The 18,239-nt window shown below is 40.1% G+C and overlaps 1 protein-coding gene across 1 annotated transcript in view; it reads left to right on the forward strand.

The window, feature by feature from the left end:
* DNAJC8 (DnaJ heat shock protein family (Hsp40) member C8) overlaps window positions 1-18,239 on the forward strand; it is a 30,738-nt gene that overhangs the window by 6,095 nt on the left and 6,404 nt on the right. Inside the window, exons 3-6 of the mRNA XM_074217950.1 lie at window positions 9,808-9,864; window positions 12,619-12,685; window positions 14,892-14,986; window positions 16,941-17,012. Coding sequence (XP_074074051.1) covers window positions 9,808-9,864; window positions 12,619-12,685; window positions 14,892-14,986; window positions 16,941-17,012 — 291 coding nt within the window. The remainder of the gene's footprint in view (window positions 1-9,807; window positions 9,865-12,618; window positions 12,686-14,891; window positions 14,987-16,940; window positions 17,013-18,239) is intronic.

The following is an 18,239-nucleotide window of genomic DNA, read 5'->3' on the forward strand; positions in this document are numbered from 1 at the left end:
ATATCTAGGCAGCCAATCATTGTTTATAAAAAAATAACTTTCTTTAACATATTCTATAGATAAGGGTCTTGAAGATCAGAGAATTAAAGTAACCTCTTCATTTCCACAGGGTTACTGAGTGTTAGAATCAGGTTAGTTTGATAAAGTTAGCATTGTGCTCAGTATATCCCAGGAGAGATATTGTACTTTAATAGACTATAAGTAAGAGGAGAATCTAGACCAGGGTCACAGGCATGTCTGGGTAATGACTGGCATGCATGGAAAGGAGTACCCGAATCAACAAAGTCATGAATTTGTTAAACACTTAGGCAGTATCTTGAATGAGAGCACTGGTAGCCTTGCTGTCATCTGCCTTGTGTATACCAGGGCAGGAATGCTTTCCATTGCTTTCTTTCATTTTGGGTGCCACGTTTAAGAGATGGTGGTAAACTGGACAACTAACTTGTTGGTATTGTTTTGAGATCATGCCATAGTAAGTTTGGTCAAAAGAACTGGAGCTATTTAGCTTAGAAAAGAGAAAACTTTGGGTAGAGGAAGAGATGTGATAGCTAGCTGTCTTCAGATATTTGAAGCTCTTTTAACGGAGTGGGGGGGGGGGCAAAATGTGTAGGACTTGTTCTGCTTGACCCTAGAAGACAGTATGAGAACCAATGGGTGGAAACTTGCAAGCAGAGATGTAAAGTCCAAAAGAATTTTGAACTTCCTCTTAAGTAGTGGATTCCCTTTTTGCTAGAGCTTTTCAAGCAAAGGCTGGATGACAACATCTTGGGCATGTTATACAATGGGATTCTGTATGGGACTGAAATTCCTTTCAACTTCTAGGTTGTAATTATAATGAGTGATGGATAGTAAGACAGCCAGCAAGCATAGGTTACTTTTTCTAGCAGTTTGGCAGAAAGGGGAAGAGAGAAAAGATAAGTTTTGTATTTCTTGTAGATTGTTACAGGTTTGTGAGATCAAGTTGTTTTCATTTTGACCCCATCTACAGATTGTATCAACCACAGACTGTAACTTGGACTAAAAGCTTTTAAAGTGCAGGCAGATACTGGGCCAGAGGATTTATGTGGTCTATACCCACACATTGGTGTGCATTAAAAATTTGCTACTGCCACTCCTTTATTGAGACCCATTGCTCACTGCTGATGGGAAAACTTATAGTATATTGGGCAATAGTTTTCTCTGTGTAGTCAAAGCACAGAATTCCCGTTAATCTTTGTGCAGTGCTTAGTGGGGTGTACACATTAGAGGGTTTTATATATTTGACTTGAGATATTGCTGACCTCCGACAACACAAGACATTTAAGTTGTCTTATAAAACTATTCTATTTATTATTATTATTATTATTATTATGCACTTCATAGAATTATGGAAATGTTAGGGGACTGAAGTTAGGAGATAGGAAGTTTAGGGGGAGGTATGATCTATATGATATGACTGATGAAGGAACTGAGGCTATGAGTAGGGAAGGGATTTATCCAGAGTTGTAAACATTTTCTATTTAAATCTCTGATACTGAATCCTTTGACTTCCAGCCCAGCACTATATTCCTTATACAGGACTTCTTCCTTTATTGGGTGTTTCCTGAAACCTTAACTCTTCTGATATAATCTTTAGAAGAAACAGTTTTGATAACTTTTGTTCCCAGATATACCCTCACTTATGAGAATGAAAAACAGTGAAGCAAAACCAAACATGTATACAGTGTTCCTTATCCTTCCTTCCTGCCCTATTTCTCTACCAGAGGGATTGAGGTGCATTATATCTTTTTGGGGGATGAGATTGATCATGACAGCTATTTAGAGTTAGGATTCTCTTACTTTTTACATTATTATAGTTAGTGTTGTATTCTTGTAACTTGAAAAATGTTTCTTTTAAAAAAAGATTTTTATTGATATATTTAATCTCTGTGTCACCTAGATTTCTATCTGTATTTCTCTCCTCCTGGTCAGCCATCACTTATATTAGAATAGTTTAAAAGAAAAAAAAGAAAGAAATAAAAAAAAAGTTCAATTAAATCACTCAATTTGTGAAAATTTTTTGACATTTTCCATGTACTCTATTCCACCCTTTGCAAGTCTTATATCTCTTCTTTGGAGGCCAAGCTTGTTCTTTATAATTTTACAGCATTCAGTTTTGATTGTTTTGTGGTTGTTCTTTCCACTTACGTTGTGGTAGTCAGTGTATATATCGTTTTCCTGGTTCTGCTTACTTTACTTTTCATCAGTTCTTTTAAGTCTTTCCATGCTTGTCTGTATTTATCATGCTTATTGTTTCTTACAGTAGAGTCATATTCCATTACATTCATGTACTACAGTTTGTTTAGTCATTCTCCAGTTGTTTCTGGTTCTTTACTGTCACAAAGAATTCTGTAAATGTTTTGGTATATATGGAGCTTTTTTTTTTAATTACAGACCTTTATTTCTAGTAGTATAATCCCTGAGTCAAAGGATGTGAGCATTTTAGTTACTTTATTTATATTCATATTACTTTTTTTGCTTTTCCAGAATGCATTTATCACTTCACACCTATCATTGACTGTTCTTTTATCATCTTTGCCAGTTTTCTGTCACCAATCTAATCTTCCTTGGTGGGATCATAGTTACTTTATCAATTTTCATTGACTTGAGTTGAAATTGAATTTATCAGTTTATATATCTCAGATTCCATCCTATTCTTCGTTAGGCATGAACCTCCAAATTCTAGAATCTTATAGAATCACAGTATTAAAATTGGAAGAGACCTAAGAAGTGATCTAATCCAGTTTAGACCTCACCAGAACCCTTTGTATTTCACTTCCAACAAATATTAATCCAGACTTGAAAGTTTACAAAGTGGAGAGGCAGAGCCAAGATTAATAGTGGTGTTATTCATTCATTACATTTGCGCTTTGATTCTTTGTGACTACATTAGGGACAAATGGAGTAATTTTCCAATCCCTTCTTCAGCTCATTTTATAAGGGAGGAAACTAAGGCAACCAGGGTGAAATGACTTGCCCAGAGTCACAAAGCTAGAAAGTGTTTGAGGCCAGATTTGAATTAAGGATGATGAGAACTCAGACTACAGGCCTGGCACTCTATCCTCTATGCCACTTAGCTGCCTTAAAATGATGGAATATAAGGAAAAAGGACAGTTAGCTTGCTCATACAGCCCTTAGGTTTTTCAGACACATTTAAAATGTGTACCAGACTGAATCCTGATTGGGAAATATAAAGGGGAAAAAAAATCACAGTGAATCATTTTACCTCGTCAGCATAGGGAGGGAGACTGACAGATATCTGGAGACTGGGGACATAATTGAGCCAGGTTCACCCCATGCAAATCATCCACCACAGGGAGAGGCTGTGCACCAGGGCAAGACAAGGTCCCACATCCAGCATAGAGGGTCCTTCCCTGGTGTAGAGTGAGGAACAGGTGCCAACTGGTGGCTTTACTGTTCACTTCCCAGTTCCAGGTCACAGATCCAGGGTGGATTGAGGAGAGGACCTTCCTGCCAGAGTGGCATTCCAGGGTTTCAGGCCCTAGCCTGTATCATGATCAAGGAGCAAGTTCAGAAGCAGTCAGCAGCTGTGTGACTCAGATCCCAGGAGTAGAGCGGGGTCTAAGTTCCAGTCCCTAGCCCTGTCTGAAGCCTGCAGAGGAATAACCAGGGCGGGAATCCTAGACCAAAGGGAATCCTACACTTGCATCATTCTGAACCAAGAGTGCTTTCCAGAGGTCTGGGTATTGGCTGAATCCAGCAGCAGTCTACTGGAACTCCAAATGAGGTAAGCCCACAGGCGTGTTCCTCAGACCCAAGCCCAGGGGAGGAAATTGCTGAGGTCAGATCAGGGGGGAAGTGATCAGATGTGCCTGGATCAGAACACTTTGGAAGCACTGAAAGCTTTCATGACCCCAACATGAGATAGGGTCATTCTGGAATAGCACAATACTTAAAAGTTACCAATACTCAAAGAAAGTAACTAACAGTGAGACCAGCTTAGGCATCCTTTCCAGAAACGCCAATTTAATATCGTGTCCAAACTTAAGAAGTAGTCTTAGAAAATGGGCAAATAAAAAATGGATCCCATGATAAAACCATTGTGCTGATGAGAGGATGTTTAATCCTTGAAACCAGAAGAAGAGAATGACTCCCAAGCATTTGCAAGCAAATTCTTGAAGAAAAACACAGCTGGGACACTAATTCAACTAGAATTCATGGAAGAGATGAAATAAGTTAAAAAAAAGTTTAAAATGTTTTCATAATGAAATGAGAATTCTAGAGGAAAAGAATTGGAAAAGAAATGAGTGCTATAGAAGAAAGAATTGGAAAGGGAATTAACAGCTTAGTAAAGAGGTACCAAATGACATCCAAGCCACAAACTATCTCAAAATTAGGATGAATCAAATAGAAGTTAATGATTCCATAATATAACCAGAAAAATAAAAGTTAAAAGTATGAAGAAATAGAAGAAAATATAAAGTATTTCTTAGCAAAAGCAACTTTTCTGGAAAATAAACCAAGGAGAGAAAATTTAAGAATCATTGAATTATTTGAATGCATAAACACCCACCCCCCCAAATCATAGACATCATATTTCAAGAAATATAAAAACAACCAGATCTTTTAGAACCAGAGGGAAAAATAGCATAAAAAGAACCCACTTTTCACCCCCTGAAAGAAACCCCAAAATGAACATCACAACGAAATCTAGAGCTTTTAGGTCAAAGGAAAAATACTTCAAGCATTCAAGGACCAAGTTGCTGCAGTCAGAATCACATATGATTGAGCAGACACCACTGTGAAGGAGGAAAGAGCATGGAATATATTTCAGAAGGCAAAAATTATAGCTTGCAACCAAGAATAATTTACCCAACAAAACTGAATGTCATTCTTCAGGGAAGGAAATAGACTTTTCATGAAATAGAAGATTTCTAATACATTTCTGATGAAAAAAATCAGAGCTATATAGGAACTTTGAAGTGTAAACATGGAAGCTGAGAAACATGAAAAGCTAAACATGAGCAAACAATCATAAAGAACTAAAAAATAAACTATTTGCATACTATTATGGGGAGATGATAACTGTGTCCCTTCTGAACCCTACTATCATTAGGGATCATAGAGGACCTTGGAGTGATTCTATTACATTTTGATGATCTTAGAAAAACAGAAAGGGAGAGGAGGAGGAGGAATACGCAAGGGGGATGAGGAAGGTGAGAGAAAATTATTTCAATCAGGTGCACAAAAAGAAGTCTGTACAAACACGGAGGGAAGGGAAAAGGATGTGACTGACATTTGACTCAGCTGGTCAGAGGAGGAAAAAAATATACATATTTGGGTCCAGGAATTCATTTCATTAAACAGAGAGGGGAATAAGAGTAGATAAAGCTCTAAACAAAACAAACTCTAAGGGTGTATAAAAATATAGTTTTTTGGAGGCTTACACAGAATGGAAAACTGACCAAGGTGTACCTATCATTTGGGAATGACTGAAGTTCTTTTTTTTTTAAATAAATATAATGGAATACTATTGTAGTCTTAAAAAATGAAGTGGTTTTAGGGAGACTTTTTTTTTTTTTTTTTAGGTTTTTGCAAGGCAAATGGGGTTAAGTGGCTTGCCCAAGGCCACACAGCTAGGTAATTATTATTAAGTGTCTGAGACTGGATTTGAACCCAGGTACTCCTGACTCCAAGGCCAGTGCTTTATCTACTACGCCATCTAGCTGCCCCTATAAGAGACATTTTTCAAAAGCAAATGTAGTGTTCATTCAGATTCTGTAGGATTGTTTTTTTTGGTTTTGTTTTTCTTCCTCTGAATGGGGATAGCATTTATCCATAACAGTTTTCCTAGGATTGTCCTAGCTTTCTGAACTGTTGCGAGGAGCTGCATCCATCAAGGCTGAGCAATTCACAACGTTGTTGTTAAATGTGTGCAGTGTCTTCTTGGTTCTGTGCCCTTTGCTTAGCATCCGTTCCTGTAATTTGATCTTTGCTTCTCTAGAGTCCAATCAGTCATTTTTTTTTAATTTTTGTAAGGCAAATGGGGTTAAGTGGCTTGCCCAAGGCCACACAGCTAGTGTCTGAGTGTCTGGATTTGAACTCAGGTACTCCTGACTCCAGGGCTGGTGCTCTATCCACTGTGCCACCTAGCCGCCCCTAGTCATGGTTTCTTATAGGACAACAGTATTCCATAACATTCATATACCATAATTGTTAGTCATTCCCCAATTAATGGGCATCCCCTCAATTTCAATTCTTTGCCACTACAAAAAGAACTGCTATGAATATTTTGAAATTTGAGACTTTTTCCCATTTTTTATGATTTCTTTTAGATATAGTCTTAGTATTGGAATAAGTGGGTAAAAGAGTATGATCAATTTTATTGCTCTTTGGGCATAGTTCCATATTGCTCTCCAAAATGGTTGGATCAGTTAACAACTCCACCAACAATGCATTAATGTCCTGGGAAGACTTCTAAGAATTTCTGTAGTTAGAAGCGAGTGGAACCAGAATAGTTTATATATATTGAGAGCAACATTGTAAAGACAGTTTTGAAAGACTTAGGGATTTTTATTAGTATAATGACCAACCATGAATATAGAGGATTAAATGATGAAACCTGCTTACTCCTCTCCTGATAGAGGTCAGAGACTTAGTTCAGCAGGAGACTTTTCTTTCTTTTTTTTTATTCTCATTTTGTACGAATAATGTTTTTTTATACATTAATAAAATATTCTTGTTTGAGTAAACAAAATGCCCCCTCCCCCAAAACAAGTATAAACTTGCTTGAGCGATAAAGTAAAGGGGAGAGAAAAAAATTAAAATAAAAAAATAGTAATAATTGTAGATATGGCCAGGTGATGCAGTGGACGAAGCACCAGCCCTGGAGCCAGGAGCACCCGAGCCCAAATCCGGCCCCATACACCCAACAGTCACTCAGCTGTGTGACCCCATGCAACCCACCCCAACCCCATTGCCCTGCAAAAACCAAAAAAAGGAAAAAAAGGACACAAAATAAAATAGTAATAATAGTAGGGGCGGCCCGGTGGTGGACAGAGCACTGGCCCTTGAGCCAAGAGCACCTGGGTCCAAATCCGGCCTCAGACACCCAATGATCACCCAGCTATGCAGCCCCAGGCAGGCCACCCAGCCACATTTGCCCTGCACCCCCCCCCCCCCAAAAAAATAATAATAATAAAAATGTGCTTCAGTCTGTGTTCCAACCCCACCAACTCTGTCGCGGGTGGATCGCATTCTTTATGATAAGTCCATCGCAAGTTACTTCCATATTTTTCCACTGTTGCCATTGCTGATTGCAACTCCCTCCTTTCATACTTCTCCACTACCATATACTATATTTCTCTCTCCTTTCACTCTGACTCTGCTGTAGGGTAGCTGAGTGGTGCAGCAGACATATCCCCGGGCCTGGGGCCAAGAGGCCCCGAGCCCCCATACCACCCCTTAAGCCCAGCATCCACCTGGCCCTATGGTCCTGGACAGGCCATCCAATCCCAGCCCCTTGCAAGAAGTAAAAAAGAAAATGTATTAAATCTGACCACTCTCCCCCCATGCTCCATCATTCACATCCCCACCCCTTCCCCCTGTACCCCTTCTCTCCTTCTTACTCCAGATGTCTTTACCCCATTGAGTATATATGCTGTTTCCAGAAGGAGACTTTTAAAAAAAAATATTTCCAATATGGAAATTTCTTTGACTATACATGATTGTAATGGGAATTTTGTTTTTTTTCCTCAGGATAGAAAGGAGACTGAATGAGAGGGTGAGAAGACAGATTTTTGCAGATTAAAAAAAGATTTTTAATAAATTTTAATAAAATACAACAAAAATTGTCATCCATTTTGGTCTTGGAAGTCCCCCCATTAAGGGAAAACCACTGCTTTTTCTCCTTAGATATTTTTTCTTGATTGTTGAGGTACCTTCTCTTTGGCCTTAAATTTTCTTATCATTAGACTCCTTTGTTATGGACTCTATTTTACTCTGGTAAATATTACTTAGCTATTCATCTACATATCGCTTTTTGGTTTACAAAATACTTTCTTTGCAACAGCTGCAGTAGGTTAATAGCCAAGGCAGTATTCTTATTTTACACATTTCTGAAAACTGAAGCTCAGAAATGTCTAGAGGTATTACTCACAACTTGTGCCAGAATTGAGACAGCTCTTCAAGACTCACTACTTTTTCCATTGTATCTCAAAACTAAAAAAAAAAATTTTTAAGTGTTTAATTGATGTTTTTACATCATAGTCATTTCTTGAAATCTAATGCATATTTCTAAATTGAATTCTCCCTTGTAATAAGGAAAAACAGTTTAGTAAAAACACCACAGAGAGTGACCACAAGAGAAATTGCATACCAACTTCTGCCAAAGCAATATCATACCTCCGTGCATTATATGACAGCATTGGGAACCGCTGTTGAGTCTTCAGTTCTTTAGAGCTTATGTTTATGTTAGTCATTTTTTCATTGGCATTGTTGTAGTCATTGAGTTTTTCATTTTATTAGTTGATTTCCCCAGATCACTCAATCTGTTGCACATCCTTATGTAGGTCTAGTTCTTTTGAAGGTTGCTGTTCCTTTCCTCTGTCAGAGGTCATTAGCTTCTTCAAATATGTTGTTTTTTGAAGTGCTTGGTTTCTTGTCTTTCACCTCAACCTGAGTTTAGCACTTGGGCCTGTTATAACCATTTAGTTTCTGTTACGACCTACTCTTCCTATGTTCCCTGCCCTACAACAACTCCTCCTCTTGGACAGAGACTTGGTAGGAGCCAGGAGTGCTTTGTCAGTGGTAGCCATTTGTTCCTTAAGGTCTCTGTTGGAACCTGGTGAAGTTTTGTAGTCTTCATTTTTATTTCTTTCCTTTCCTCATTCCATAACCATTACTGCTTTTCCTTCTCAGACTCATCCTAAATGTGATTTTTCTTTGTTACCATAGATTACCAATTGTCTCTTATAGATCTAAAGTATCCAGTGTAGTGGCAGTGGATTTGGAGTTAGATCATCTGGATGCAAACCTCAGGTCTATCTCTTTAGACCTGTTTGGTCTTGATCAATCCTTCATCTTGTTTTGGCCTCAGTTTTCTAATCTGTAAAGAGAGGATCTTAGACTGATAATCTCTGAGTTGCCATCTAAACTCTTCATATAGAGTTCTTCCTATGATTCTTTGTCTACCAGTGCCATTTGCTGGTCTGGAAGATGAGGTAACCAAAACCCTGAAATCTCCTTATTTCAGTCTTCATCCCTTAGAAGACACCATCATATTGGTGATGCTGATCATAGTCCACCTTGGTGGACATTCTCTGATCCTTCCTCACAAAATTATTGTTCTGAGGGATCTTACAGAAGCTAAAGTTCATGAGGTCAGGATTTGCACTGATCAGACCGTTGCTTTGAGATAACCAGACCAGTATGCTGGTCAGACTATTGGCCATAACTGCTTCCTTTCAGTCCAGTTCCAATTCTTGGTGTGGTTGGTGTTGACAGGCTGTGATAGGATTTGGGGTCTTAGTGATGCCTAAGAATACCTCTCCATTTGCATAGTTACAAATATCTATGAGGCAGAAGAATTTTTATGCATTGATGGAGGAAGAGGAAAACATTGAGGAGGTGTTTGGGAGCCTGACTCTATGTGCATAGTGAGTACCTTTTCCTGGTAAAATAAGCTCTAGGAGGACCATTGGAATAACCTAGGAAAAGGGAAGCTGTGCCCTGGGCAGGTGCCCCCCACTGATCAATTTGCTTATGACAATGGACTTATTTTTGGAAATCCTTTTTTGTTGCTTTAATCTGATTACTTGGTACTTATAGGTTCTCCAGATAGACCCTGAAGTGACAGATGAAGAAATCAAGAAGCGGTTCAGGCAGGTAAGCCACCTTTATATGTTGTCAATGGCACCTGATGCATGGCACAGCCCCCTTTGCTGTGATGGACTTAGGGAGGCACCACTTCAGGGTTGTACAAGTCTTTGTAGGGTCAAGATGTGAGCATCTGAAAGTTTCAAGCATTTTTCACGACCCTCAAAAAGCCTTGCTTTACCCCTTTAGCTGACAGGGTTACACTTAGGTTATTAGAGGATTTAAGATTTTCTTGTGGTTCAACTTCAAAGTGGGAGTGTATCTGTTGGACAAAATAGATACTATATCATGTATTTTAGACTTACATTTTCCAAAAACAATTTAATTTAAGATTAAGTCTGAAATCTAAGCATTTCTAGCTGAGTGACAGAGATATTTAAACTGACTTGGTCCTTTGGGCTTCTGATATGACTCTGCCCCATGACAAGTAATTTTAAGTAATATTTAAAAATTCAATTTTAGAGAAATTCTGAAGAACGATCCCAGTATGTAAAAATGCTGGTTGGATTAATATTCCAGAATAGTTGGGTAACCAAGTCACAATGTTATTCCTTCCTGGATGTCTCTCCTCATGGGATTAGTAGGAGATAAATTTTGGGGATCTTTACTGATTAGACCAATGAAGTCCTTTCATTGCAATAAAGGCACTTCCCTTGGATGGGTCCTAGTGCCAAACACTTCTGGGCTGGGAAGGTAGAGAGCTTTGGACATGAATTAAGTTTGTGGCATCAACTTTAATTCAGTTCTTTGAGGAAAGCTATTTCATAAAGGGAGAAGTCGGAAAGAGTTTTTTGGTCCGGGGAAATACTATTTTTTTTTTGACTTTTTTTTTGCAAGGCAAATGGGGTTAAGTCGCTTGCCCAAGGCCACACAGCTAGGTAATTATTAAGTGTCCGAGACCGGATTTGAACCCAGGTACTCCTAACTCCAGGGCTGTTGCTTTATCCACTGCGCCACCTAGCCGCCCCAGGGAAATACTATTTCTTAACAATTCCAGGGTTACTAAAAAGTTTTTTTTTAATATACTTCCTTTTATGAAATGTCATCCCCCCCTTCTCTCCCTTTCTTAAACCTCCTTTCTTTTGTATCTTTTACCAGTGTAAATGAAAGGACCAGATGGCTTTCCATAAGGAGTGTTGGGGAAGGCTTCCAGGAAAGGATAGAGATAGACATATACTGAAATCTGTATTATATAGGAAATATATATATATTATTGATCTAGAAATAGTAGTATGTATACATATGTTTGTATGTATATGTATATTATCTCCTTTCCTGGAGGCCTTCTCCAATGCACCCTATGAAAAGCCATCTGGTCTCTCTTATACTTAAACATCTCCTTTTGCTTCCTCTTTCTCATGGCTTTTCAGATCATTTTACAGAATTCCAATGGTTGATTGAGTTTGCCTCATCATTGTCTTCTTTAGTCTGAATAATCTCATTGCATCTCACCTCTCCTTGTAAATCCACTTTTTAGCCTGTTTAACACATTTTTGGACACTTTACAGTTTCTTTCTGTCCCTCCAAATGCATGTAGCAGTGTGAGATCAGCAGGACACTGCATTTCCCAACTCTTAGATGCCATGTTCCAGGCTTTGTTCTTGCCTTTTTATATTACTCACTTATTTTATGATTAAGTCAAACTTTTTCCATGAAGCCTACTCAGTTATTTCTCATTTTGTGTGTCTCTTGCATGTTTTCCCTCCTGAGTGGTCCATTGCTTGTTTTCAAACTCAATACTTTATTAAACTTTGACTTGCTTTTTGCCTGCCATTTCATTTCTTAATTGCCATTTTTATTTTAAGATGTTGGCAGTTTCTCTTAACTTAAAAGGCATACACTCAAGTCTTTTTCAAAATATAGAAGGAATAGCTTATCTTTTTTTTTGTTTGTTTTGCAAAACAGTGGGGTTAAGTGACTTGCTCAAGTTCACAAACTAGTAAGTATCAAGTGTCTCAGGCTACATTTGAACTCAGGTCCTCCTGAGTCCAGGGGTCTATCCATGATGCCACCTAGCCTTCTCTCCTTAGCTCTAGTGTCCCATTAACAATTGCTTAGTGGACATCTCAAATTTGACATGTCCTTGGCTTTCCAACATCCTTCACTGAACCTTCCTATTATTGATTCCCAGTCATTTCAGTTTTCACTTGACCCCCTCCTCATGGGACCCATATTGACATTTCTAATTCCACTTGTATTTGGTGTCCAGCTCCTCTCCACCCATGTAGCCACCACTTGTTTAGGCCCATATTATCTCCCACCAGGACATTTGCGCTAGGTTATTAATTGGTCTCCTTGCTTTGTTTCTTTCCACTCTGATCCGTCCTTGTATTTGTCAGTAATTTTTCCCAAGACACACATCTGTCCACGTCACTCGCCTATTTAGTAAATTCCAATGGCTCCCTAGCTCCTGACAAGGGGTGTGGCACAGACAGACATGTGTCTTGGGAAAACCACTTTGCTTTACAGGCTCAGAGCTTTTGGTTCTCTTTGCAAACCTGCTGGGTCACTAGTGCAAGTGCTAGTCCCCTGTCTTGTAGACAAAGAAACAGAGACTGACTCCAAGCAGGCCCCATAGGGGCAGGACTTAGTCAAGCATGCAGGTCTTCCTCATGAGTCTGTTCTTTCTGCTTTGGAGCAGGTTCCTTTCTGTGACCCTGGGCTTCAGACTTCCCTGATCCTGGGGGAACACCATGTGGGGGAGGGGTAGTGGCAGGTATTTGGCTGAATTTAGTGACTTCTTCCCCTTATTGTTATCCATAGTTATCCATATTGGTGCATCCTGACAAGAACCAAGATGACGCAGAGAGAGCACAGAAGGCTTTTGAAGGTATTTGTGCCCCACTCACCAGGACCATGGCCACAGTCAGGGTGGGATGGACCTCCTGACCTGGGCAGCAGAGCTAGTTCTCAGCCTGGCCTTCAGTTCCTTGAACAGCTTCCCTAGGACTCAGTTGTGATAGGGGGTTTCTTTCTTCACCTGTGCCATCTTTTTTTTTTTTTGCAAGGGGGGTTAAGTAGTTTGGCCAAGGCCACCCAGCTAGGTAATTATTAAGTGTCTGAGGCTGGATTTGAACTCAGGTCCTCCTGACTCCAGGGCCAGTGCTCTATCCACTGCACCACCTAGTTGCCCCTTACCTGTGCCATTTCTTACCAGGCTTCCCATTATCTTCTCTTAGCTCTCCCAGTTCTCTCCATTCATTGTCTCTTGGCATGCCATCATCTTCAGAGGCAGGGGGTGGCAGTTGTCAGAGGGGTCCTAAAGCCCTTTCCTGACTCTCCTGTCAGGTAGCCGGGAAGTTCAAGTGTTATGGACCCATTTCACAGATCAGCTAACTTAGGTTCAAACTTAGTCACATACCAAAGAAATAACCTTAGTTCTGACCCTCAATCTTATTGGGGCCATGGGGTTAATTGACTTGCTACAGTCACACAGTTAGGCAGTTATTAAATATCTGAGGTTGGATTTGAACTCAGGTCCCCCTGACTTCAGGGATGGTACTCTATCCCATGTGCCACCTAGCTGCCCCCTTCAATCTTTCTATTACTATATGAATTGGACCTTTAGCTTTGCTTTGCATTTCTCTAGCTCTTAAGACCTATGTCATAATAATTACAGCTTATATTTAGGCAACATAGATCAGAAAAGTTACCTCTGAACCAGGAAGTCCTCTGGGGTCCAAACCCCACCTCTGACAAACGGGGGCTCCCTGATTCCAGTTTAGTTACTTTCCTGATCAAGACTCCAGGTGCTGAGACTGCCCCCGTGGTGTGTCATAGGGGCATTTCCCCACCTATACCAATGACATTCCAGGTCCAGTCACTATCTTCTTACTTCCATTATCTCTTCTGATGCCCACAACAACCCAGGAAGGGCAGATCTAGCACCAGAATCATCTCCATCCTGATCATGAAGGAGCTGACTCAGCTTTGTGGTTTTGTCCAAGGTCCCATAAGCCACTCAACCAGGAGCTGTCCCTCTCAGGCCTCCTGCCCCTCCTTTTCATACAGGATCTTTTCCTCTCCACCACTGTTCGGACTTCTCTATTTTCTAGAACAGAGTTATGCAAAAAAAAAGCCCTGACCTACTCCAAACCCCTCCACTTGACTGGTATACATGGTTTAGGACATTGTGCTACTATGTATGGGGTTGCCAGCACCACCATTGCTAGGGAAGAAGGAGGACGGGAAGTAAGCTTGGCTGAGTCATCTGATCACATGTTGTTGTACCTGTGGATAGGGGTCAGCAGGTGGTCAGCAGGAAACCTTGAGTTTCAATGAGGAGGGGCAAGGATTTTAAAGCTATGCCTGACCCTTCATCCCTCTGATTGAGCAGGCAGCAGTGACTCAGGGATTAGAAGTGACAGGCTTTATCATAGATCAGGTATGATTGGATTGTGACCCCCCCAATTCATCCTTTTTCATTAGGGTTTTCCCATCTTCAGTTTTCATCACTAATTCAATTCTAACCCTTTCTGGGGATCCTGCAATTTTATTTCAGTTTTGTTCTGTTGTAGGGAAAAATGTGATCAAAGACTCACAGAGCTAGAGCTATAGGGGAACAGAGAGGCAGGGCACTGCCTGGCCCCCCATCCTCTTCTAAGTTGTGTCCCAATGTTTATGAAAGTTGGGGAGTTTAATAATACAGCATAGTGAGCACAGAAATAAGTGTTTTACAAGTTCCACATATTTGGCAAGAAACCTTTTGTTTCAGACTCTATCTTTGTGTCATTGTCACCTCTGTTTAGCTGATGGGAAACCTGAGCCTTGAAGAAGTCAGGTTTCTTAGGCTAGGCTGTGGAGAGTTTGGGCCTGGATCCAGGCGGTTCTACAACCACAGCTGCCTCTGCACTCTGTTGGGGAGTCTGTCTTACATTTGTATATGGTATCTGAGGAATTCAGCGAACTGCAGTGTAATATTTGCATGTTCAGTCACTTTAACAACACTTCAACAATTCCATAGAAGTGCAGACTTTGTGACAGTTGAGATTTCAGAGAGTGTTAGCAAACTTTTTAATTTCTCTCTTTTGCACCAGCTGTTGATAAAGCCTACAAGCTGCTCCTGGATCAGGAGCAGAAGAAGCGGGCCCTGGATGTCATTCAAGCAGGAAAAGAGTACGTGGAGCATACCGTGAGTGTCAAGGGGTTTGGTTCTGGTAACCTGAGAGGGCTTTTTGTGCACAGGAGAAGGGGGCAGAGGAGGGAGGAACAAATGGAAGCAGATGCCTCTTCCTATAGTCATGATTAGGAACAGTTTCTCTACATCCTAGTTTATCTGGTACCCTGTCAGAGCAAAGGGATGGCTATAACTGTTCAAATTCACCCATCTTAGCTGATGCCAGTTCCTTTACATAGAGAATGTCCCCTCCCCTGCCTCCCATCCCATCACACATTTCTTCATATCAATCTATTCTGCAAAAAATCAAATGGGAGGGATCCCCTACCATGGGACTAATGGAATGATCCCTTTCCTTCATTGAACTAGGACTTGAGGACAGCTTGGGTGTGTTATGTCTTCTAAAAGGTGTTACATAATAGTCTTAAATTGTCTACACTGGAACATTCATGAAGTTTTTTTCCCCCAGATGTTATGATATCTTTGCATAGTGGAAAATACTGTGATTTCTTTGTTTAGTTTTTAACCTATTAGGGAATGTTCCATGTGTCAGAAATAGCTAGGGACCTTTTATTTCAGATATCACAATTTGAAAGAGTTTATTTTAGATGTCATAGTTTGAAAGAGTTCAGGTAGATATGATGTCTTTCTGGAAAAACCTTTTTTGGGCATCTGAAATAAAAATCTATAACCATAATGAATTTTTTTTCAAATGTGTGAGTAAGTAGATATATAGAAGAGTAGTCCCCAGGAGAAGGAACTTCTGTGGCAGTCAATCTTTTTTTCTTAATTTTTTTAAAATTACATGTAAAGATAACTTTCAACATTCATTTTTTGGTAAGATTTTGAGTTGCACATTTTTTTCCCCTTTCCCTTCCTTCACCCTCCCCTCGATAGCTAGTAATCCATAGAGGTTCTATGTGTATAGTAGATAATATTTTTTGTTTTATTTTATTTATTTATTTTTCAGGATTTTTCAAGGCAAATGGGGTTAAATGACTTGCCCAAGGCCACACAGCTAGGTAATTATTAAGTGTCTGAGGCTGGATTTGAACTCGGGTCCTCCTGACTCCAGGGCCAGTGCTCTATTCACTATGCCACCTAGCTACCCCTAGATAATATTTTTTTTTTTTTTAGGTTTTTGCAAGGCAAACGGGGTTAAGTGGCTTGCCCAAGGCCACACAGCTAGGTAATTATTAAGTGTCTGAGACCGGATTTGAACCCAGGTACTCCTGACTCCAGGGCCGGTTCTTTATACACTACGCCACCTAGCCACCCCTAGATAATATTTTTGAAAGATGTTTTCCTACTGTGTATCTCATAAGGAATCAGCAAAGAGTAGAGCTTCCCTTACCAACCCTTATGCCTTGCATTCTATAGACTTGATTGAAATACCTTTGGGCAGCCAGCATATTGATTGCCACTTGTTGGGTTGCTTGGAATAGGAGAGCTGCAAGACTTCATCCTGTGACCACTGGGGGGCACTCTTGCTGATTTCTGTTGGTTTTCTGCTTTTATGTGCATAATAGCTTCCTTGAGGGGATGAGTGCATTGACTTGGTTTGGAGCTAAAGATTTTGGATTGGTTTCAGGCTCTCCTTTTAGGGGAATAGGTAGAAGGAATATTTTGCTTGATGTTGGTTTGAGAAATTTTCAAGACCAACATTGCTTTCATAGAGATGGTTAGTTGTTGAGTCTCCCATATGTATGACTTCTTCCAATTGCCATTGACAGTGCGCTGAGGGATCTGCTCCCAATGCTTTTCTGCCATCTGAATCCTTGCTGCTCTCAAAGAGGGTAAACCCAACATGATGTGGGGTCTGTTTCATGTCATTGACGGGCCCTGGGACAGTGGGCCCTTTGATGTTGAGGACTGATCTGGAAGGAGGACATCCTCTCTTTTCCCTCATTCTGGCCTATGACTTGTGTCAGCTGATTTTGGTCTCTTTTAACAAGGTCCCTATTTTTAGGTGAAAGAGCGAAAGAAACAGCTAAAGAAAGAGGGGAAGCCTACAAATGTGGAAGAAGATGACCCTGAATTGGTGAGTTTGAGAAGAAAGTTTATGTTTCTCCAAAGTTACATAGACTTGGGAAGTTTCTTCTAGTGTTGTGATCAACTAATGTAGGTGAGTGAGATCTTGGATCCATCAGAGTCCAAGGATCTCATGGCTTCAGAGAAGTGAGAAATTGATGCCTGAGTTACTTCTCTGGGCTTAATTAAAACATTTATAAAGGATGGTATGTGAGCTCCTTTCTTGTCTGATAATTCTCAGTATCCTCAGGGACTTCCTTCCTTAACACCTCTTCTTTAGGGACACTTCTCCTTTGGAAGGAATTCCAGCTCCTTTTGCTTTCATAATATATCTCATTTTGGGGGCAGCTAGGTGGTGTGGTGCATAGAGCACCGGCATTTGGCCCCAGGCACTTAATTTTTTATCCTGTAAACTTCTTCATCATTTCTCTGGATTCTGTCCAAATTCTTCCATGTCATTCCCAAGTTGTAAAGTCTAGAACTTTTTTCTTTTTTTTTCTTTTTTTGGCAAAGCAGTGGGGTTAAGTGACTTGCCAAAGGTCACACAGCTAAGTAATTATTATCTATATGAGTCTTCATTTGAACTCAGGTCTTCTTGACTCCAGTATTGGTACTCTATTCACTGCGCCACCTAATTGACCCCATAAAGTCTAGAATTTTTAAAGAAACCAGTTATTGATTAGAAATATCTAAAATCAGGGGTGGCTAGGTGGCGTAGTGGATAAAGCACCGGCCTTGGAGTCAGGAGTACCTGGGTTCAAGTCCGGTTTCAGACACTTAATAATTACCTAGCTGTGTGGCCTTAGGCAAGCCACCTAACCCCATTTGCCTTGCAAAAACCTAAAAAAAAAAATTAAAAAGAAATACCTAAAATCTCTGAAGCTTTCCTATTGGTAAAGAACAGATTTGTTTGATATTAGAGTAAAAAATGCTCTTTGTAAATGAATAGTACAAATTTAATTATTCACATCTGCCAGATGAGAACACTGAGGCACAGAAATGTCAGTGACTTGCCTAGAGAGTCACACAAGCAATAAGTCTATCTCCTGACTTGGTACATGTCAGATCTACTTGCACTTTAATCTGTATCCTTAGAATTCTAAGACCACCTCTCTTCTCTTCTCTTCTCTCTCTCTCTCTCTCTCTCTTTTTTAGTTTTTGCAAGGCAGTGGGGGTTAAGTGGCTTGCCCAAGGCCACACAGCTAGGTAATTATTAAAGTGTCTGAGGCCGGATTTG

This window comes from Macrotis lagotis, chromosome 1 (assembly GCF_037893015.1).
Source record: "Macrotis lagotis isolate mMagLag1 chromosome 1, bilby.v1.9.chrom.fasta, whole genome shotgun sequence".
Taxonomy (NCBI): Eukaryota; Metazoa; Chordata; class Mammalia; order Peramelemorphia; family Peramelidae; genus Macrotis; species Macrotis lagotis.